Genomic DNA, 23,293 nt, shown 5'->3' on the forward strand with positions numbered 1-23,293 from the left:
GTTTTCCATTGCAATTTACAACATACATCACAATACACAAGTCGACGACTGCATATATCAGAATCGGTTAGATATCGGTAACATGTTTTTGGAGTGTGACAATATCAGGATATCGGTTAAAAAGTTATTATTGGACACTCTAGTTGTAAGTGGTCATTTGACTAAGGCGTTGTTCAGACTGGCAGCCAAAACCCGATTTTCCGCCCATCCAAATTGAAACTAGATTTCTCCTTTGTAGTCTGAACAGTCACAAAGCTCAGAAATTGGATTGAAACCACAAACGGGAAGTAGTTTCATATTCGATGTGGACAAGTTGCTTCTCAGTCTGAACAGCTCACACTGGATTTAACTGTCCGTGACATTGTCACTCTACGCTGGGTGATGCCTTTGTTGCCACAGCAACTGGTCAGGTGTATCAATAATGTGGCCCAGTCTGAACAGGTCCGGATCTGATTTGGATACTTGATAGAAAATAGTTTGAACAGTCAGCCCCAAAAATCAGATTGGAGGAGGAGTGCAACTGGAATCAGATATGCTTATAGTCTGAAACACAGTTCTTGTGCCTGACGCCTTCGTTGCCACATAAACTTGTCAGGTGTGTCAATAATGTGGCCCAGTCTGAAAAGGCCCGGATCTGATTTGTACACTTGCTAAAAATAGTGTGAACAGTCAGCCCTATAAATCAGATTGGAGGAGTATTCCAATCGGAATCAGAAGTGCTTGCAGTTTGAACGCAGCTTTTGCTGTCTGACGCCTTAGTTGCTACAAAAATCTGTCAGGTGTGTCAATAATGTAGCCCAGTCTGAACAGGCCCTGATCTGATTTGGACACTTGCTAAAAATAGTGTGAACAGTCAGCCCTAAAAATCAGTTTGAAGGATGATTCCAACTGGAATCAGATAAGCTTGCAGTCTGAACGCAGCGTTCTGTCTTTGTTGCTACAGAAACCTATCATGTGAGTCAATAATCTGGCCCACTCTGAACAGACCCGGATTTGATTTAGACACTTGCTAAAAAAAATAGTGTGAAAAGTCAGCCCTAAAAACCAGATTGGTGGAGGATTCCAATTGGAATTAGATAAGCTTGCAGTCTGAACGCATCCTTTGCTGTCTAACGCCTTTGTTGCTACAGAAATCTATCGGGTGTGTCAATAATGTAGCCCAGTCTGAACCGGCCTCTATCTGATTTGGATATTTGCTATAAAATAGTGTCAACAGTCAGCTCTAAAAATCCGATTGGATGAAGATTCTGATTGGAATTAGATATGCTTGCAGTCTGGGCGCAGCCTATGCTGTCTTTGTTGCTACAGAAACCTATTAGGTGTGTCAATAATGTGACCCAGTCTGAACAGGCTCAGATCTGATTTAGACACTTGCTAAAAATAGTGTGAACAGTCAGCCCAACAAATCAGATTACAGGTGGATTCTGATTGGAATCAGAAATGCTTGCAGTCTAAACGCAGCCTTTACTGTCTTTGTTGCTACAGAAACCTATCAGGTGTGTCAATAATCTAGCCCAGTTTTAACATGCCCCAATCTGATTTGGACACTTGCTAAAAATAGTGTGAACAGTCAGCTCTAAAAATCAGATTGGGGGACGATTCCAATTCGAATCAGATATTCCTGCAGTGTGAACGCAGCCTTTTATGTGCGGTCAGTGCTTAATTTGTAAATCATAAGTAGCCGGAACGCAAAGTATATATGACAGTGCAGGGATGACGAGATGTGCACAGGTCCCGGAACATACGCAGAAAATGGTGCTGAAAACAACACGCAAATGCCCACTTGCCATTCTGTTGGACTTACAAGCCTCAATTTCAGATATCCATGGTATAAATGTGCATAGCATGGGCAATTGCCCAAATAAGCACAGGTGGGACTTACAGTACACAGACAGCGATTAGTTTCTCAATAGGTTAAACTTGTAAAACATTAAGAAAAAAAAATCAAAAATTACAATAAATAATGCAAACCCATTCTTTTGCAAGTTTCATCCCCCCGTCTTCTCTGGCCCCAAAGTTCCCAACGCCTTACAAATTGTGCAGCTCAAACCCGAATTTACCATAAGCGTACTGGCCTGTTGCTCCGGCTGTTGGTGGTCCACCTGGCTGACCTCCCTGACCAGCTGCTGCCACGGTAGCAGCCTCCTGCCCCGGCTTGGCTGGCTGTCCGTGAACCTGGCTAGCTTCTGTGGCACTAGCCTCCAGCTAAACCCAGTCCAGTTCGTTAGCATGATCGCTGCAGCTGCCCTCATTGACGGTTGTTGCTTTTGCTATTTTATACATTTTTAAAAAACGTTTTCATATTATTATTATTTTCTATACATGAGAGGTGCCGGTTCTGCCCAAATAAGTCCCGGAACACAGGGAGGCCAAAATCAAGAGGTACCGGTTCTTGTTCCGGCAGGATCCGGCACAAATTAACCCCTGCCAATGTAAAAACAGCTCATTTTTAATGCAATGCTCATCTATCACTGTCCATTCCCCCTTTTACAGAAGATGGATAAAAACAAAGACGGCGTGGTGACCATAGAAGAGTTCATCGACTGTTGCCAAAATGTAAGCAGCAGCCGGCCGTCACGCCATTTGTTTTTCTTGATTTCTAACCTCACTTGTTTTTTTCTGTTTGGATTGTCAGGATGAAAACATCATGCGCTCCATGCACCTCTTTGAAAACGTCCTTTAACTGTAGTTAGATCTCCACTCTTAACATGTTTGTTCCGTCCTCAGAACTCTCTGGAAATGTTGACTTTTGCCATTTAGTCATTGTTTTCCCGATCACTGTGATCTTTCCGTTTCTCCACATTCCATGATAGTTGTGATTATCATTTGAAATTGTATATAGCAATGATTCTTACAACCATTACGACTAAAAACAATAGTTCATTAAAAAACAAATGACATAATTCAATTGGGTTTAAAAAGATACAGTAAATGCAACTGAATAAGCACAGAAAGGAAATGTATGTTTATGGATGACATTAGCAAACTTCAAACGGAGTTTTCAAGTCTTATTTTGACAGTTTTGCTCATTGTTCAGCGTTTTGTTTTTAAAGTGTGAATTCCAGTAGATTTTCAAATCTCCTCTGCAGGTATGTTTATATCACAGATATACAAAGTACATGTGAATGTTGCATTGAGATAGTTAAGGAAAATTATCGCTCATGATGCATTTCTACATTTCTGTAAATATATTGAGGTGAAAATAAACTTATCAATATATCATTTTCCAATTTTGTTTCATATGGAAACCACTATTATGTTACAGGTTATTTTTTTAGTGCTCCGCTGCCCACTAGTGGCGTCAAAGTGAGGACGCACAAAGGCTTTTCGCATACATAGGCGAGGATGTAATTTAATTAAAAAAAAAGCTTTAAGGCAAGTAACAATTTAATATGCTATTTTAAATACGAGTGAAACACTTTTTATGGCCTCCAACTACTCAAGAGTTACAGAGCCCCCCGGGTGCCAGGGTAGAAAAAAATAAAAAAATCATAGCTAATCTGTACCCACAGATTACTAAACTGTACCCACAGTTGCACAATCTGTACCCACAGTTTACTAATCTGTACCCAGTTTAGTACCCACAGATTACTAAACTGTACCCACAGTTTACTAAACTGTACCCACAGATTACTAATTTGTACCCACAGTTTAGCAATGACCCGGAAACTGTAGTCACCAATGTTTGGCGGGGGACTCCAAACGCTGAGGGACCGACCGAGCAAGCACCTGCACCTTTTGCCCTCGGTGCCAGGGTAGAAAAAAAAAAATCATAGCTAATCTGTACCCACAGATTACTAAACTGTACCCACAGTTTACTAATCTGTACTCACAGATTACTAAACTGTACCCACAGTTTAGTAATCTGTACTCACAGTTTAGTACTTGGATTACTAATCTGTACCCACAGTTTACTAATCTGTACTCACAGTTTAGTACTTAGATTACTAATCTGTACCCACAGTTTAGTACCCACAGTTTACTAAACTGTACCCACAGATTACTAATTTGTACCCACAGTTTAGCAATGACCCGGAAACTGTAGTCACCAATGTTTGGCGGGGACTCCAAACGCCGAGGGACCGACCGAGCAAGCACCTGCACCTTTTGCCCTCGGCGAACAAAGGGGTTTTAAAAGGTAACTATTGCACATTTTCTTTGGTAGCCGTCTACATTTTCAGGTGTCATCAATCAATATGGCATGTTGTGTGTTAGTAGCCGCTAATGCGGCTACTAAAAATAGCTAACTGACAAATGAACACTACTTGAATTAAGCACGCACGGACACGACAGCAGCACAGAAAATGTGCAAACACAACATGCCATATTGATTGATGACACCTGAAAGACGCCGCCTACCAAAGAAAACTTGCAATAGTTACCTTTTAAAACCCCTTTGTTCGCCGAGGGCAAATGGTTCAGATGGTTGCTCGGTCGGTCCCTCGGCGTTGTGACTCGGAGTCCCCGCCAAACATTGGTGACTACTGTTTCCGGGTCATTGCTAAACTGTGGGTACAGATTAGCTGTAATTTTTTAATTTTTTCTATCCTGGCACCCGGGGGGCTCCGTAATACGGAAAGAGTTGATTTCGTTTACAAAAAATAAACTACCTAAGTTTTTGTTTTAATAAAAACCAAACAGGCTGTCAAATTCCATCTGAAAGGCGAAATATTTCTTGTACACATAAAAAAAGGCAGCAAAATGGTGATACAGAATATTGATGTGGAATGAATTAAAAAGGCATTTTTCTTCCCTTCTCAGTATTATTCTAAATTAACAGGCACTTAAAGTATCTTAACTCATTCACTGCCATCGACAGCGACGGACGCCGAATCGATTTTAACCGGGATGCTTGACACCGACTGTAATGGACGTCCAATCCAATTAAACCGGAAGGAGTGAATGAAGAAATATGACTGTCGATGGCAGCCAATAAGTTAAGTAAAAAGTTGGCAACTTTGGCACTTGGCTGAGTGAAATGCGTTTTTGGTCCTAATATATCAAACTTGCAAAATTTTTTTTCCCTTAAGTGAGTAATTGTCTGATCTCCCGGTGAACGTAGCAAAGGAAGTCCATGTAGGAGGTGCCACCGTGCAGCCCTTTGTCTTCAACCAGGAATTGGCGGAACATCATCTCAGGTTTGTCTTTCTGCCTCACGATGTGAAGCTGGAAGAAAACGTACGTTTCAAAATTGTCAGAAGAAAAAAGATGGATTTAAATAATACCTTCATGGATCGGGGCCTCTTTTCCAGAAGGTCATTAGCGATGGCTCGGACCTTTTTAGATAGCGGGTTGTCCAGCTCAGGGAGCACGCACTGGCAAGAATGGAGAAAAATTGGAATGTTGAGTTGAGGGATGTCCTGATCTGATCATGTGATCAGGTTTTTCTGCTTCATGCTCGCACAGCGTGACCAAACAGTTTATCTTGGTCAGCTGGCGTTTGGTACTTAAAGTTAACTATGATTGACAGGTTTGTTGCTTTGATCTGGCCAGTGAAGACTCGGTAGCTTTACGATCAAAGGCACAAATGCGTCAATTATTGTTAAACGTGCAGCCCAGCCATGCGTGTGCTGTGGCAACTCATTTTGTACCGTAATTTTCGGACTAAAAGCCGCTACTTTTTTCCTTCATTTTAAATCCTGCGGCTTATTTGTTGATTCATTTGGGTTAATAGGTAACACTTTATTTTACAGCGGCATCATAAAACTATCATAATTATGATATGACACTATCATGGGCATTATGACACATGTCATTAAGTGTCATCTGGCAAATTATGTCACCAACTCGATTTGTGACCACTCAGATCTTTTACATCCATCCAAAAGTGAGATAACACTAATTGGCATCTTTATAAGCTTTCAGTAATGCTCATGACAGTGTCATGTCATAATTATGATTGTCTAATGACAGTCTTATGGTGACACTGTCCAATAAAGTTTTACCAAATAGCATAACTAGCAATTAATGAAACAACTGGAACAGTAACTGAAGAAATAATTGGTACAGAACATGAATTTTGATTGTTATTTACATCTGTTGTGCTGCAATGCAACTTAGGAGGCATGTTGGACTACAACAGCGTTGACAGCAGGTGGCAGCAGAGGTTGACTGTCTCCCCCAAGGGAGCAGTTCTGGCCATATGAAGTTTCTTAAAGCAATGAAGCTTTGCAGCCAATCAGTTCAAAGCTTCATGGTGGGTCATTTGGTCTTATGACAGTCGCATGATGCCGCTATTAAATAAAGTGTTATCTGTAAATATTTTTTCTAGGGCTGTCAAAATTATCGCGTTAACGGGCGTTAATCATTTTTTAAAATTAATCGCGTAAAAATATTTGACGTAATTAACGCAGATGCCCCATTCAGACAGATTTAAATGACGGTACAGTGAAACGCTCACTTGTTAATTGTGTTTTATCGAGTTTTGCCGCCCTCTGCTGGCGCTTGGGTGCGACTGATTTTATAGGCTTCAGCACCCATGAGCATTGTGTAAGTAATTATTGACATCAACAATGGCGGGCTACTAGTTTTTTTTTTTAATTGAAAATTTTACAAATTTCATTAAAACGAAAACATTAAGAGGGGTTTTGATATAAAATTTCTATAAATTGTACAAACATTTTTCTTTTAAGAACTACAAGTCTTTCTATCCATGGATCGCTTTAACAGAATGTCAATAATGTTAATGCCATCTTGTTGATTTATTGTTACAATAAACAAATACAGTCCTTATGTACCGTATGTCGAATGTATATATCCATCTTGTGTCTTATCGTTCCATTCCAACAATAATTTACAGAAAAATATGGCATATTTCATAGATTGTTCGAATTGCGATTAATTAATTTTTAAGCTGTAATTACCTCGATTCAAAATTTTAATCGTTTGACAGCCCTAATTTTTTCATGTAAATATTCCATAATACAGTGAAGAGAGCTGCAGTTTATAGTCCAGTGCGGCTTATCTATGAACAAATGTCGTTTTCGTGTCAGATTTGGTGGGTGATGGCTTATAATGAGGTGCGCCTTGTAGTGTGAAAATTACGGTAATCGAGAGGCTGTTCTCAGCAGCGTGATTGGATTTGAGAGGACTCACTCAATGAAGCGTTTAATTCACATTATAAATGTAGCATGGTGGTCCAGTGACATGTTTGGAACTTTTGTTCAAATGTTTAAAAAAAAAAGATTTTTTTTCAGTATTGGATTGGTATCGGCAGTTTCTCAAAATCAGGTGACTCTGACTCGGGTGCAAAATTATGCGATCGGGACATCACTACTTGAGTCTAAAAATTGAATTTTGATAGGAAATAGTGACGTGGCTATTCTCGGCATGACTATTTTTGTGAGTTCTGACCATGTGGGCTTGCAGGTGGGCGAGGGAGGGCACGTTAAAAAGCCCCTGTATCACGTCCGGTGGGCTCGCTTGACCCAGCCACAGAAACAAGGCGTGGCCGTTCTCCAGCAGGAACACGCCGCTGTCCGTCAGCCGCTCCTCTGAGCAGCGCACCGGAGCAGGCGGGGCGGCGTCGCCGCTGACGTCCATGTTGTGCTAGCGACAACAGAAAAAAAGAGATTAATCTTACTTCGCGATTAAGCAAACTTCTGGAGTTGTCGCTTACCAGCGGGATAAGGCGCGGGTAGAGTAGCAGCTGGGTGTCCTCTACTGCCATGGCCGTGACGGCCAGCCTCTGGTGGGCCCGGTCGTCTGTCGACAGCTCGGTGCTGGCGGTCAGGGGGGCGGTTTTCATCAGGCTGTTCATGTAGACTGGGAATACCTTCATGACATCGGGCAGGATCAGCTACAAATAGAAAAGAAAAGGCTACATTTAACAACCGGAATAGCTACATCACTCTTAGCATGCAGACAACTGAGCTAAACACTGCCATGGAAGTTCTAGCCATGAATTTAAATTTGTTTGTCGAATCCATTTGAACTGGAAGGGGCAAACCGATCAAATGGATTAGATGTCTGTTGCAGTCAGTGAGTTAAACTAGCGTGACAAGCTAATCTGAAACTAGCATAATAGAATGTTTTGCTGTTTTTCGACAGTGTACCTGGCTAGCAACCGAGGCGCTGGCACAGTTTTTCCTGTAGCATGCCAGCATGTGAGCTGTCTGGTTGACCAGAATGTCCCTCACGTTCTTCAGGGGTTGGTTCAGGATGGCGCGGTAGGCTGAGTGGACACCACGCAAGCTCAGAAGAGATAAACAGCGTCCGCTCATTGATCGCGCCACTTACCCGATTTGGCGAAGAAATTAATGAGCGAGTCGGTCTCGCAGCTCTTGTAGAGCTCAGCCAGGTGTGAGCTGCAACTGAGGCCGAGGTTGAGGATGCGCAGACGCCGCTGCCCACCGATTGTGGTGTACAGGAGGGCGCACTGGGAAGAGGCGGACAGGTTAGGTGGCGGTCGATCCGCCTAAGAGTTCAGGGAACACACCTGGATGAACGCGCCTGTCTCTTCGCTTAACGTGTCGTCGTGCTTGAACTCCACCGTAACGGCTTTGTCGCAGTCCACCGCTGCCATCTCTACGTCTGTGGTGTTGTTCATGTAGATGGCGCCGAAGAAGTCGGTGGCTCTGAAACCTGGAGACGCACAGGAGTCCCTTCATCTTCGTGAACCGTTCGAGAGAGCCGGCATCAATTTGAAGCCGTATCTCACCCGTGCTGGTCCGAACACGCATGATGGCGTCAAACCCAATGCTCTTCTGGACTTGCTTCCTCAGGTCTCTCAGAAAGTGCTCGCTGTCCGTGTCCACCTACGACACGATGTTTTATAAAAACAACCAGGATGCAGGCTAAAGCAGCCTCACCTGGAAGTTGTTGTACTTGAAGACGGAGCCTCCGGTGCGCGACGGTACGTCGCCCAAGGTGGCCACGTCCACATACTGGTTGGGGAAGAGGAATAGGTCCACGCAGCAGCCTTGAGCCACGCAGTCCTTTGAGAGCTGCTCGTACGTGCCTTTGAGCGGCTGGAACAGAGTCTTCTCTTTGTCCGTGTTCACCAGCTTTTTGTCGTCCCTGTTCTTCAGCTTGCCAGGAGCTTCCGCCGTGGGCATGGACGAGTGGAAGATGAAGAGTTTGCCGGCGCATTCCGCTTCCTAGTGGAGTCCTCAGTGTCATGTTTTACTCTACAGCAACTCAGAATTTCAAACCCTCTGAACTCACCTTGAATGCCTCCACGCCAGCCTGGATGACAGGCGCGAAGACCGTTTCGCTCTCGTTGGTATCCGTAAACATGTCGGGAATCTGGGTCAAGAGGCTGTAAGACACAAAACTAAACATTAGCTGGCTATTTCCAGCTTTAAAATACAGTACAGTACATTACTTACTTGCAGACGAGTGCCCTGGACTCCTGAAAGTCAACCAGGAAGCCGTCCGGAAGCGGCACGTACATTTCAGCCATGTCGGACACCACCATCATCTGCGGCTGCGACAGGGAGCTCTTGACATTGTAAAAATGGAGTGTCTTGTTGTAGGTGGCAAAGCCCACCCTGATGGCCGAGCTCGAGGCGCCCTCCTCCCTAGCAAGTGAGAAAGTCCCTTTCATTTCAAGTCGCACCAGTCAAAACAAATACACAACTTACCTTGGCAGCTTATCCAGAAGTGTCTTAAGCTCCTCACATATGAGCCTGACCAGTCCGCTTTTAATGTTGTTGTAAGACACGTCAATCATGAAGACGTAAGCGGGAGGATTGGGAGGCTTATTGTTCTGCGGAAGACCAGGACGTGAGTACGCGTCGTCACTCGTCCTTGGAATTGCAAATACCTTGCAGTAGTCCAGCGTGGCCACCATCTCGTAAGAACCCAGAGACAGCTCGGCTCGCTCGTAGAAGTCCACCCGCCGGCCCATGTGATCCAGATGTTGGAAGTAGAAGACGGGCACTAATGGACCAAAGTGTGACCGTTTGAGCAGAGCAATATTGAGTAAGATTTTTACAGCCGACCTTCATTGATGCAGTTGCAGAAAGCGCACTGGTAGCGGCGCCCGCCGTCAATGAACTGCATGTAGGGACACATGTAGGCCTTGCAGCGGTTGCAACGGATGGGACCGCTTTCGCCATGGTTCACCAAGTACAACGGGGCCTGACCGCAAAGCAAGGGACGCTTTGATTAGCTTATGGGACAAGGCCAGCTCATGAGTCAGGGTCGACTTCAGAAGACTTTGACCGTCGAGATTCAAAAGTAGGTACATCAATAAGGAACACGTGTTAGAGAAGAACGAGTATCCACAACTATTTAACTCATCATTGATTGCTCAGACCAACTCATTTAAATTCACAGCAGACAGCATGACACTAAAAGAGTTAATACTGAACTACATAGTCGTTAGCCCTAGCAAGAATTGTGACTCCGTTTTTTTTTTTTGTGTTAACAGTTGCAATTTCTATGGTACTGACCTCATTCTTGGGCAAACGGGCAAATGGTTTGATAATGCACGCCAGAGGCACCTGGCACTGTTTGGCCAGGTCGGCGGTACATGGTAGCGAGTAGGTGGTACAGCGGATGAACCTGGGACTGGCGTGGCCTGAAGCAGATCAAATCTTGAGTAAGGTCGGGAACAGGCTCGAGCAGTTTCCACCAGGGAGAAAAAGCAATGTAATACCTTGGTCTTGCACGGTGAAGTTGGTGGTGACCAGAGGTGGAACTTGTCCTCTGATATTGGTGTTGAAGACTTGTCCCCCGTGTTTGGCTTGGTCGTCCTCAATGACTTGGGTCTGAAATAAAACGTGGCATTTTTCGGTTGAGTTTCTTCAATGATGGGTGAACGAACCACTCACGGTGCTGGGGATGGAGTCCAGATCTAGTTTCTTCTGGGGCGGACCTGCTTGTGGGCCCAATCCTGCAGGGAAGCCCCCTGGCTGGGGTCCTGCGAGATGGCCTCCCATAAATTGACCTGATCATGAATCGGAACAGTTGGGTAAAAGCTCTTGGTCTACATTTATTCTGAAAAAGTACTGTACTTCATATACCTGCTTGTTGTGGGTATCCAGGAGGCCCAGGAGCCGGCTGATGGAACCCTCCCGGGCCCGCAGGAGGGGGCGGTCCAGGGAAGGACATGCCCGCGGGTGGGCTTATCTGGGGCTGCATGTGGAGTGGACCAGCAGCTGAAGGCGGGGGTGCGCGGAAAGACTGCTGAGCCATTGGGCTTGTCGCAGACGGGGGGCTCTGAACGGTACCTGGGAGAAGAGAGCGGCACTCTGTAGGGTCCTTCCTAACACCAACTGTTCAGGATGAATTACCGTAGTTTCCCAAGGTCATGCCGCTCATCTGGTTAGCGAGCTGCATCGGCGGAGGCGGGCCTCGGGAGACCACGCTGTTGTACGAAGACTGCGGAGCTTGTCCGTAAGTAGCCGGGTACCTGAGTCGAAACGACAAAAAAATTAGAGAGTGAAGAGTGTCATCATTGTCAATTTTCTCAGAGGAACATGCAAACCTTTGTGGGTGAGCTCCATTTTGCTGGTTGTTTGGATTGTACGGACTAGATCCAGGAGGTGGAGGCATGCCAGGAGCTGGAGACACTGGTGATTTTGGCACAGCTAAACAGACATTGGAACTGTATTCAGTGTCCTTACTCATAGAAATTACCATTAACTACGTCTGAGTACAACTACGCTGTGACTCAACTAGGTGTAATTCCTCCATTGAACACTAAATTCCAGCACATATGTAGTAATTGTGTGACTACAACATTGACAAAAACTCAGAGGTAGTTCAGATCCTCATCTTTGCGTTCATTTGCCTACCTGTAGGAGGCGGCGCGAACGCCTGCGGTGCTGCTCCATAGTGTCCATAGCCGGGCTGTGTAGGACCAGGTATAAATCCGCCTTGGTAGCCACCCACCCCCGGCTGGGCTTGAGAGTACGGGGGTGCGGCAACATAACCCTGCTGACTCATTTTGGGGCTCTTCTCATACCAAGGGCTGGCCTCGGACTGCAAAAACGCAGTCCTTCCAGTTAGCACAAATCCATTTTGTCAACAGCAACATCATCAGATACAACATTGAACTTTGAGTTTGCTTGTTGGGAGATTAAACAGGCGTATCTGTACAGCATACAATCAGGAAGGATTGTCTCAGGAGTGATTTGTTCGAGGATTCGAGGTAAATATATTTTTCATACCACGCATGCATTTCGAAACCTTGTGAAAAAAATTAATGGGAGAATGAGAACCGCTACGCCATTGGCGTCATTCTTCGACATATGTACGTAAAATAGATGTGTTTTTTTGTTGTTGCTCTTTTAACAAAGAATCGGGACAATTTTACGTCCATATCTACAAAGAATTCCGTGACTGAAGCACTGATTTGCAGGAATTGTCTTCGTTTACACATGGAGGCGGCTAATTTTCATAACTGACTAGCCTTATAGTTGGCAATATTTACGTGAAATAAATACTACCTGCACATTTTTTTTTTTTGCTTTTAACTAAGAATCGAGGCTGTTTTGTGTGCATATCTGTAAAGAATTCAGGGATTTAAGCATTTATTCACAAGAACTTTTGCCAGAAAAGCTCTGTTTACGTCAGGTGGCCGCTAGCCTCATTCGCTAACAGAGTAGCATTGTACTTCGACATATATACGTAAAATAAACACTGACTGCACGGTTTGTTTGCTTTTAACCAAGAATTGAGACTGTTTTACATCCATATTTATGAAGAATTTGGGGATTTAAGCATTTATTCACAAGAATTTTCGCCAGAAAAGCTCTGTTTACGTCAGGCGGCCACTAGCCTCATTCGCTAACAGGGTAGCACTGTACTTAGACATATATACATAAAATAACCGCTAACTGCGCGGTTTCTTCGCTTTTAACAAAGAATCGAGACTGTTTTACGTCCATATTTATGAAGAATTCGGGGATTTAAGCATTTATTCACAAGAATTTTTGCCAGAAAAGCTCTGTTTACGTCAGGCGGCCGCTAGCCTCGTTCGCTAACAATATATAGTGTATAATGATAATAAAGGGCTATCTGTTTCTATAATAAGTTGTGATTGTGTATAGAATTTATTAGTAATCTATTTATGCATTACTTATAATTGATTCTGCATGTTTTCCTCAAGTATTAAGTTTCTGATGTTAAATTGAGTGATTTATTAGCTGTTCAAAACTTGCAGTAAATAAAAAAATTAAGTTGCTATTTTGGTCAAAAACTTATATGATATTGCTGTTGATCCTGAAAAACTAGGTGATTATCTCTGCATTGGCTGATTTTTGTGCATCTAGTGTAAAATTTGATACTTTTTAAGTTGTGTTATACTTATATATAAAAAAATAACTGAGATTTTAAATGGGAACGACTTTGAATCTTTTTAGGTCGCTGCTCATGGAGACTCATATATGGCGAAGGTAGGTGCCTGTTTTGGTTTTAGGTCGGTAGCAGCTTTGGTTTTGAAAATATTTGAATTTGAAGTTTTTGAAAATAGCCCCCCTACGAATCGGCCCCGTTTCTCGTGTCATGTCAATACATTATGAAGTCTATGGTGTTGTGGTAGTTACTAGTTAGTAAAACTCAATTAGTCAATTTTGGAATTTTGACCACTAGGGGGCCTCCAAATGAAACCCATTTTTGTCAAAAAGAATTGCCAATGCTAATCCGTATCCCACTCGATGTTTTGTGACCCGCAATTTTCCTTAAAGTGTATTTCTGGAACTGATTGGCTGCCATTGACGATATTAGAACAAGAGTTGCTGTTTTTACATCGACCACACAGCAACTGTCAAATCTTGGAAAACAAACTAAATCAGGTCAACAACCGTTCAAACACCTCTATCGATTTTCATCAATGAACACACTGGCTGCCATTGACGGCGATAGGCGTCCAGCAATTTACGATCAGTACAAGAAATTGAGGACTTTTTAGGGATTTGATGCATAGTGACAGTGAATGACAGCTTGTATCTGTACGGTGACCAGAGAATGAGCTCAACTCTACAAAAGCACCCGTTATTTGACAGATGGTTCCTCCCAAAAACCAAAAGCGTAACAAACAGCAATTGTATTTAAATGCTGTAATATTAGACCGTTTTTAAACGCCCACAGTTGCCACGTCAGTGCAAGACGGGCATCTCTAAATGATTCCAAACGGCAATAAATGATCATAAACAAAATTATTAAAAGCAATGCTATGACATTTGTGTTTCTTTCGGTTTTGAGTATCCCGCTAACTGCTTTGCGAAGCTTTTAACCTCATAAAGTTTGGTGATGAAAAGCAACACGGACGCGACGAGCGCTCGCAACGCATCCAGACGAGACGCTGCGTCCGATGTCGGTTGTATGGTGCTACGCGTGTAAATGTGGTGTTGTTTGTATTTACCTGTAGGATTAGCTTCAGATGGCCTCGTCTGATGGCTTCGCGGAATGCGGCGCGGAGTGCCACGTCAAACTCCAAAAGCGCCTGACGGGCGGTCTGAGTGACGTCGGCAAGCGCAAACTCGGAAGGGTGGGTGTGCGGCGTAGAAATCACATATGTAGAGACTAGATGTCTATAATGGCGAAGAAAGCGGTGTGAGTAACTGGCGGCCATCTTGCGACAGAAGACTTCCATGACAGGCAAGGGCGTAGGTTTGCATAGGGACGGTAGGGACATAACATGACCAACTTTTAGGGATACTCAAACTGTCCCCACCAATTTTCAAGCAACCTTATTTGCATTATTGGGTGATTCAAAATGAATGTGCCAAAATCATAACACAACATGTCAAAAATGAAAAACATTACAGAAGTCTAGCTTGGACACGTGTTGAACATCATTTCAAGTTCTACACGTTGATTAATTTATTATTTTTGGCTCTCTCTAAAATGTGTATTTACTGCCATCCTGTGGCAAACACATGACATGACATACATTTAATATATTGGCTTCCCTGCAATTCTTTCAGATAATGCTCAATTTCTCCCAGAAAATGATTGCAATTACAAATGCTTTGGGAGTAATATCTTCATTTATTTTACACACTGAGTAGTTGTAAGTAGTAGTTTGTAGTAGTAGTAGTTTGAGCACTTATAAAACATGGAATAAAACTTGAAATGATGCTTAACACATGCGTCCAAGCTAGAGTTTTGTAATGTTTTTCGTTTTTGACATGTTGTGTGATGATTTTGGCACATTCATTTCGAATGACTCAATAGGTCATTTAGATTGTCCGCCTATATGTTGTAAGGATAAAATGGACCCTACCATTATTAAATGACTCATTTTCGTTATGTTCACTTACATTTCTATTCACTTGCTGAATGTGCCGGTTCACCCCCCCCCCCCCCCCCCAACACACATTTGATTGGCTGATGACTTGGATTTATTTAAAATTTTTACTATATTTATTTAGAAAAAGTTTTTATTTGCAGCCTACGCAGACATTTTTGTTTCTTCAGATAGTCATACATTAATCATAACCGAGGTAAAAAGTTTTCATATTGTGGTGAGTTTGGCTGTACTTGTGGACAAAAGCAGTAGTGTTTTACCTGAACGAAGGCTCCATTTTTATTATACCCTTAGAATTTTTTTCAGTTATACTGTATTTAATTTCTTTATTGCGACAGATAATGTTGAGTGGTCTTAAGACAAATCTTTATATTTTGCATCGCTGGATAGTTAAGAGATTATTTACACATTTTTAGTTATGGTGCATGTTAATATAATTTATGTTCAAATATTGCAATTTAAATGTGCAAATAAAATCCGGTTTTCAAAATGTTTCTTTAGCAGTTTTGAATCGAACTGGGGTGTCACTAGATGGGTTACACGTGAAAGTTAGTATAAAATCAATACAGATTTTTTTTTTTTTTTTTTTTTTTGCATTGATCATTTGGCATATCAATTATTAAGTTCCTATTTGTGAGAAATGTAGCCCTGACGGCAGGTCACTAATCTGTTTGGTCTTATTAATGTCACGTCCCCAGCAAAATTTTTTACATGCAGTTTATGCTGTTATATCGTTCCTACCAATGTTGACACCAAACCTACGCCCTTGATGACAGGTGAGTTATTTTCTCCACTGAAATTTTTAAACTCACTGAATTATTGACTTATTTACAAACGGGTTGGTTTCTAACGTGGCTTTTGGGGGAGAGTCTGTGTATGTTTCGTCCATTCGTTTTTGTGGTGGATGGGGATTTTTGTTTTTTACTTAAGTAAAAGTACAGCACTGTAACCATAGGCAGAGTTTGACTTTTGGGGCAAGGGGGGCACAACACGTTGATGATTCCGAATAAACTGTATGTATTTGAAAACATTTTCAAAACCGAAGAGGAAATATTTACCTGATATCTTGATATTAATATATATTAATATATTATTTCTGACCAGAATTGGAATACAGTATATTTTATATATTGCTTTTGACGCCATTTATACAGCTAGCGTTTGCGCATGCGCGCTATCGGTTCGCGACCCGGAAGTAGAACAAAGCGGAAAAGGAAACGACATTCTGATTTGTTTGGCGTGTTTTTGTTTATTTGTTTCTTTTTCTTTCTTTCTTTTTTTTTTTTTGTAAATGTCTTTTACGCATAATCCAGTACCATATATTAAGAAGATTACCACACTCCCATATGGATCCATTATACGATTTTACTTCCGAGTTTTAGTGGGTAGTGGAGCCACGGTTAGTTCCAAACATGGCTTCGACGTGGGAGGACTGCATTCATACGAATGGCTTGCTGTAAAGTGTATTCGGAGGTAAGTTGATGAAAAAAAACCTATCCCTTTTGAATTTTCAACAGTCTATTATATCAGAGGCGCTTTAGGATGTATATGTTGAGCTTTATTTGTTGCTGCGTGGCGTAATTATAGATATATTTTATCTTGATTGACCAGCGATTTTCTGCTACTTTTTAAGCTGAGTCTGCTAACTAGGAATGTATCGTCAGGGATAAATTCATTGTCCCTACCTCTTTTACAGAGGCGCCTCCAGAAATTTTTCACAGGGGTGGCCAGATGGGGCCACTAAAAATCTTGGGGTGGCCAAAACTAAAAGCCATAATTTCAGGTTTTCATTATTATATTGCAGTAAAAAGGTCAGGGGAAAACTATCAGAAAGACTTAAGGACACGGCTACTGATATACTTTGGTTTAGTGTGTAATATTTAATGTAACTAATGATTTAATGCGCATAGTCCATAACTGTCCAGTCAACATTTTGAGTTCCACAACAATTCTGTTTTATTGTGTTATGTATATATTAGGCATAAAGTGTACATTTAACTAGGGCTGTCAAACGATTGAAATTTTTAATCGAGTTAATCACAGCTTAAAAATTAATTAATCGTAATTAATCGCAATTCAAACCATCTCTAAAATATGCTATATTTTTCTGTAAATTATTGTTGGAATGGAAAGATAAGACAAGACGGATATATACATTCAACATACTGTACATAACTACTGTATTTGTTTATTATAACAATAAATCCACAAGATGGCATTAACTTTATTAACATTCTTTCTGTGAAAAGGATTCACAGATAGAAAGACTTGTAATTCTTAAAGGATAAATGTGAGTTTGTATATTGTGACTAAATATTGCCATCCAGTGTATTTGTTGCGCTTTCAGTAAATGATACTGTAGCGACGTAACTGTTCTGCCCAAATGCATGATGGGAAGTGGTGCAACCATGACTGTGTGTGGTGGCTGCAAATGCTATATCTTCTCTGCGTTGGGTACACTACAGGGTGTTAAGAAAAAGATCAACTCCTGTCATTCTTCCCCACGTCGCTTCCCACAGTATTTATAGTTGCTGTGGGAGAGATGACAAAGCTTTTGCCAATTAAAAGCACGGCCCCAATGGATGCTTGTATCGACTCCACTCTGCCTCTTATCTCTGTATATAAGTAAAACGACGCCATTGTAGGCTGTTTGCGGCAATGCGTGAATGAGTCGTACCGCGAATGCGTTAATTGCGATAAATATTTTCACGTGATTAATTTTTAAAAAATTAATTAGCGCCCATTAACGTGATGAATTTGACAGCCCTACATTTAATAAAACAAAATAAATGCATTCATTTGGGAAGAAATGCATAACTGATGTTACAACAATCTAACGATATCCATGCAAGCAGGGTGGCCAGTGGGGTGGCCAACCAATTTATAGGGGTTGCCGTGGTCACCCCCTGGTGGCGCCACTGGTCTTTTAAGTTGTTAACTCTTTCAGAGGCCCTTTGTGACGTACACACTCATCTGTATTTGTGAGTATTGGTAGACGACCGGCTTTCACGTGCTTATGAGGTCGATTTTGTAAGCTTTGAAGAGTACCAAGTCAATGCATGAAAACCTGTATTCTTTACACCAAAATGTTTGACATTATTATATGTTAGAGCTGTGTATAGATTGAAAAGTGATGTCAACAAATAATAAACACATTTTTTAAATAAAAAACTAATGTATAGTATTTTTTTTAGGTCACATTTTCAGGATCCACATCAAGCTGTTGTTGGTGCCTGCTGAAGGTGACTGCTGGCTGTGGGCACTAAGCCTATTTTTAAATAGCAACAAACAAACAAAAAAAGCCGTTAATTTCATGTTTTGATGACCATTGCCATCCATTTTTTCTACTGCTCTTGGTCCTTGGGGAAACTATGCTGCACAACCAACCATCACAGGCCACCGATCTCTAAAATGTTAGGTGTAAACAATGAACCATGACACCAATTTTTGGGAAACAAGTGTTTTTATATGTCAATGCGACAAAACAAACTTGGAACTACCATTTAGAACGAGGGAACAAAGTATGTTATACATGACGTTATCTTGAACTAATTTGCTCCCAAAAACGTAAAAATATGTTCAATTTTAATTGTTTCAGTGTCCCAAAGACGTATGTATACATCTTTTACGTTTTTTTTTCCCCAAAAGAGACATCTCTGGGTTCTGATTCAATTTAGCTCCAAAACACAAAACTGAAAATCCATTTTAAAGCAATAAAACTGGCCACTGGAGGGCAGTAGCGCATTTGATAAGACCCGCAACCAGATTGAACTGCAACGAACGGCCAAGCCGAAGACGACCGAATGGATGCCAGGCGGCGGACGACTGAGCAGAACAACCGGTAGGATGCCCGGGATGCCAGACGCTGGACGACCGAGCAGAACAACCGGGACCACAAGTGCAGCGGACGATGCCTTTGAGTGCATGCTGCTTGTGAGCAGAGCCCGCAGAGACTCAAAAAACTTTATGAAACAGGCGGCGATGAGGGAAAAGTTTAACCGGCTGTCGCGGCCGGAACAGCGTCATCTTTCAGTTATGTGTAAATAAATTGTTTGCTATCAAAAGCTCTATTTGTCTTGTTGCTTATCTTATTTTGTAAAAGGAAAACATTATTAAGATGTTTGGGATGTACCTACAGCAAAAAATAGCTGTGTTAAAGTCAAAGTTATGTTTGAAATGTATGCTTTCACAAAAAGCTCAATTTCTCTGTTTTTTTCATCAGAAATTGGAAAATTGCTCAAACTAAGCTATTTTCTAATGCTGATTTCTAAATAGTGGAAAAAGATATGGACTAACTTTTTTTCTGCTGAAAGAAGGGAGTGTAATCTTTCGGTGAGTTCCATGTTTATATAGCAATAGAAAAGAATTTTCTGTGGGCCTTGCAACATCAGTCAAAATCCAGTAAAATGGCCGGGAGCAAACCCAAACCCTTGCTCCGGTGAAAATGGCTGGGAGTGAATGACTTAATATATTACCACAGGTAGGTGAATCAAGGAAATCTAGACATTCTTTGGAAAAACAGTATTGTAGTTGTGAAAAAAGAAAAACCTAAATCATCTTTCATTTCAATGTAAAAGTCAATTTCCCGTGCTAATTCTAACAGAAACATGAAACTTTCACTCCACAACATGGGAAATTTCCCTTCTGCGTAAGAGTTTACATAGTTTTCAGTTGTCGCTTGACCACTCCAAATGTAAAACTAGCACTTACATATATGTCATAGTGTAATGACAAACAAGTACTTGGATATGATTTTATCCATTTTTGTATAAATGTCACAATTACCGCTGTCAGTTCCATTGCAAACCGCTACAGCGCTGCTTGTGCTTGGAACTACTCACGCCCCGCATGAATCACGTGACCACCGGCGTTGAGGACAAAGAGTGTCGCGAGCAAAAGTCTTGACCAAGGTAAGAAATGCTGCAATTTTCTACTGCATATTCCTCTAAATGTATATTACTACTATAAAAAGATAACAAATTTCCTCTTTTGTTTGATCCACGTGTGTTTAGATCAGATCAATTCATTTGGCGCACATCTAAAATCTGATGAACCGAAATCCGGGCATGAATGACGTCACCAGCCACAGCTGCGCCGCCATATTGAAGAGGGGGCAAAACACGAGTCACAAGCAGCTGCTCTGTCGTTCATTGTAGTACAAACGCGTTGAACTTTTGTCTTATTTGCGGTCTTTTTTTCCGTCGGAATGACTAAAAGTTGCTGTGTTGCAGGTTGTAACAAGGAAGAGTTCGGAGCCGCGTTTGAAGTTCTTCATTCTTCCTCGTGAGAAGAAAAGGAGAAGCAAATGGCTGAAAGCGATCAATCGAAGAGTAAAAGAAGATGGTTCCGTGGACCCTTCTCGCCTGTGGGAACCTAAATCTAGGCACATTTACGTTTGCAGCAAACATTTTTTTACTAGTGAGTAAACTTTAATCGATTCCCCCGCCAATTAGCTGCTAGGATTCAATAGACTAGGCAGTGGTTATGATTACCGTAACCGACAACTTGCAAAGCGTTATTCTTTTGACGTGAACTGCTCTTGACCAATCGGTATGTTATTGGCCTCATGGGAATTAGTTATTTTGCCGTGACGTGACTCATGCACTACGGTCTTGCCTCGTGACCCCATAGGCGAAGTTTGATTTTTGGGGCAGGTTGGCACCACATCTTGATGACCCCAAAATGCCGTGTCAGCAATAAAATTAACTTAGAAGAATATTGATAATAATAAGTTGACATTGAGCGTTTTTTCTTTCCCATCATCATTCTTTTAGGAAAACTCAATTTTTGACTTTTTTGTACAGGGGGGTGCTTACGCGTTATTTCAAAATGTTATAAAACGGTCAAAAAACGCTTTTGGGCCAGAGAGCGCCGGGAAACGTTCCAAAAACCCGTCAGGACTCTCGGCACAGCCCAAATATGCAAAACAATTTGACTTTTGGGGAAAGTCAATTTTTGACTTTTTCGTAAGGGGTGGTGGTTACGCATTTTTTCAAAATTTCAAAAACGGTCAAAAAATACTTTGGGGCCAGGGAGCGCCGGGAAACGTTCCAAAAACCCATCAGGACTCTCGGCACAGCCCAAATATGCAAAAAAAGTGGACTTTTGGGGAAAGTCAATTTTTGACTTTTTCGTAAGGGGGGGTGGTTACGCATTTTTTCAAAATTTCAAAAACGGTCAAAAAATACTTTCGGGCCAAGGAGCGCCGGGAAACGTTCCAAAAACCCGTCAGGACTCTCGGCACAGCCCAAATATGCAAAACAATTCGACTTTTGGGGAAAGTCCATTTTTGACTTTTTCGTAAGGGGGGGTGGTTACGCATTTTTTCAAAATTTCAAAAACGGTCAAAAAATACTTTCGGGCCAGGGAGCACCGGGAAACGTTCCAAAAACCCGTCGGGACTCTCGGCACAGCCCAAATATGCAAAAAAATTCAACTTTTGGGAAAAGTCAATTTTTGACTTTTTCGTAAGGGGGTTGGTTACGCATTTTTTCAAAATTTCAAAAACGGTCAAAAAATACTTTCGGGCCAGGGAGCGCCGGGAAACGTTCCAAAAACCCGTGAGGACTCTCGGCACAGCCCAAATATTCAAAAAAAGTGGACATTTGGGGAAAGTCAATTTTTGACTTTTTCGTAAGGGGGGGTGGTTACCTATTTTTTCAAAATTTCAAAAACGGTCAAAAAATACTTTCGGGCCAGGGAGCGCCGGGAAACGTTCCAAAAACCCGTCAGGACTCTCGGCACAGCCCAAATATGCAAAAAAATTCAACTTTTGGGAAAAGTCAATTTTTGACTTTTTCGTAAGGGGGGGTGGTTACGCATTTTTTCAAAATTTCAAAAACGGTCAAAAAATACTTTTGGGCCAGGAAGCGCCGGGAAACGTTCCAAAAACTCGTCAGGACTCTCGGCACAGCCCAAATATGCAAAAAAAGTGGACTTTTGGGGAAAGTCAATTTTTGACTTTTTCGTAAGGGGGGGTGGTTACGCATTTTTTCAAAATTTCAAAAACGGTCAAAAAATACTTTCGGGCCAGGGAGCGCCGGGAAACGTTCCAAAAACCCGTCGGGACTCTCGGCACAGCCCAAATATGCAAAAAAATTCAACTTTTGGGAAAAGTCAATTTTTGACTTTTTCGTAAGGGGGGGTGGTTACGCATTTTTTCAAAATTTCAAAAACGGTCAAAAAATACTTTCGGGCCAGGGAGCGCCGGGAAACGTTCCAAAAACCCGTGAGTACTCTCGGCACAGCCCAAATATTCAAAAAAAGTGGACATTTGGGGAAAGTTAATTTTTGACTTTTTCGTAAGGGGGGGTGGTTACCTATTTTTTCAAAATTTCAAAAACGGTCAAAAAATACTTTCGGGTCAGGGAGCGCCGGGAAACATTCCAAAAACCCGTCAGGACACTCGGCACAGCCCAAATATGCAAAAAAAATTCAACTTTTGGGAAAAGTCAATTTTTGACTTTTTCGTAAGGGGGGGTGGTTACGCATTTTTTCAAAATTTCAAAAACGGTCAAAAAATACTTTCGGGCCGGGAGCGCCGGGAAACCTTCCAAAAACCCGTCGGGACTCTCGGCACAGCCCAAATATGCAAAAAAATTCAACTTTTGGGAAAAGTCCATTTTTGACTTTTTCGTAAGGGGGGGTGGTTACGCATTTTTTCAAAATTTCAAAAACGGTCAAAAAATACTTTCGGGTCAGGGAGCGCCGGGAAACGTTCCAAAAACCCGTCGGGACTCTCGGCACAGCCCAAATATGCAAAAAAAGTGGACTTTTGGGGAAAGTCAATTTTTGAATTTTTCGTAAGGGGTGTGGTTACGAATTTTTTCAAAAATTCAAAAACGGTCAAAAAATACTTTCGGGCCAGGGAGCGCCGGGAAACTTTCCAAAAACCCGTCGGGACTCTCGGCACAGCCCAAATATGCAAAAAAATTCAACTTTTGGAAAAAGTCAATTTTTGACTTTTTCGTAAGGGGGGGGTGGTTACGCATTTTTTCAAAATTTCAAAAACGGTCAAAAAATACTTTCGGGCCAGGGAGCGCCGGGAAACGTTCCAAAAACCCGTCATGACTCTCGGCACATTCTAAATAT

General features: G+C 42.0%; 2 protein-coding genes and 1 long non-coding RNA gene across 5 annotated transcripts in view; 2 read left to right on the top strand and 1 right to left on the bottom strand.

The window, feature by feature from the left end:
• kcnip4a (potassium voltage-gated channel interacting protein 4a) overlaps window positions 1–3,484 on the top strand; it is a 75,431-nt gene extending 71,947 nt beyond the window's left edge. For 2 of the 3 annotated variants that reach the window (XM_057854130.1, XM_057854131.1), the window contains exons 6-7: window positions 2,494–2,556; window positions 2,636–3,482. In XM_057854130.1, coding sequence (XP_057710113.1) covers window positions 2,494–2,556; window positions 2,636–2,683 — 111 coding nt within the window. In that variant the 3' untranslated portion in view covers window positions 2,684–3,482. Of the gene's footprint in view, window positions 1–2,493; window positions 2,557–2,635 lie in introns of all 3 variants that reach the window. The other variant, XM_057854129.1, reaches the window with a different exon arrangement.
• Window positions 3,485–4,551: 1,067 nt separating this feature from the next.
• On the bottom strand, window positions 4,552–14,430 carry sec24d (SEC24 homolog D, COPII coat complex component). The gene is made up of 22 exons (XM_057856110.1): window positions 14,315–14,430; window positions 11,745–11,931; window positions 11,435–11,537; window positions 11,241–11,359; window positions 10,971–11,177; window positions 10,779–10,894; window positions 10,604–10,715; window positions 10,398–10,525; window positions 9,945–10,083; window positions 9,767–9,882; window positions 9,585–9,709; window positions 9,330–9,521; window positions 9,166–9,259; window positions 8,811–9,098; window positions 8,660–8,756; window positions 8,438–8,583; window positions 8,239–8,377; window positions 8,055–8,173; window positions 7,619–7,798; window positions 7,354–7,548; window positions 5,226–5,315; window positions 4,552–5,166 (listed from the first exon to the last, which is right to left on the bottom strand). The coding sequence occupies exons 2-22, from the start codon at window positions 11,893–11,895 to the stop codon at window positions 5,026–5,028; spliced, it is 2,997 nt and encodes a 998-aa protein (XP_057712093.1). The 5' UTR covers window positions 11,896–11,931; window positions 14,315–14,430; the 3' UTR covers window positions 4,552–5,025.
• A 1,438-nt stretch (window positions 14,431–15,868) lies between these two features.
• On the top strand, window positions 15,869–22,230 carry LOC130929151 (uncharacterized). The gene is made up of 3 exons (XR_009066828.1): window positions 15,869–16,675; window positions 18,397–20,112; window positions 20,215–22,230. It is a non-coding gene; the product is annotated as an uncharacterized LOC130929151 (long non-coding RNA).
• Window positions 22,231–23,293: the final 1,063 nt, after the last annotated feature.

This window comes from Corythoichthys intestinalis, chromosome 13 (genome assembly GCF_030265065.1).
Source record: "Corythoichthys intestinalis isolate RoL2023-P3 chromosome 13, ASM3026506v1, whole genome shotgun sequence".
NCBI classification, from domain to species: domain Eukaryota; kingdom Metazoa; phylum Chordata; class Actinopteri; order Syngnathiformes; family Syngnathidae; genus Corythoichthys; species Corythoichthys intestinalis.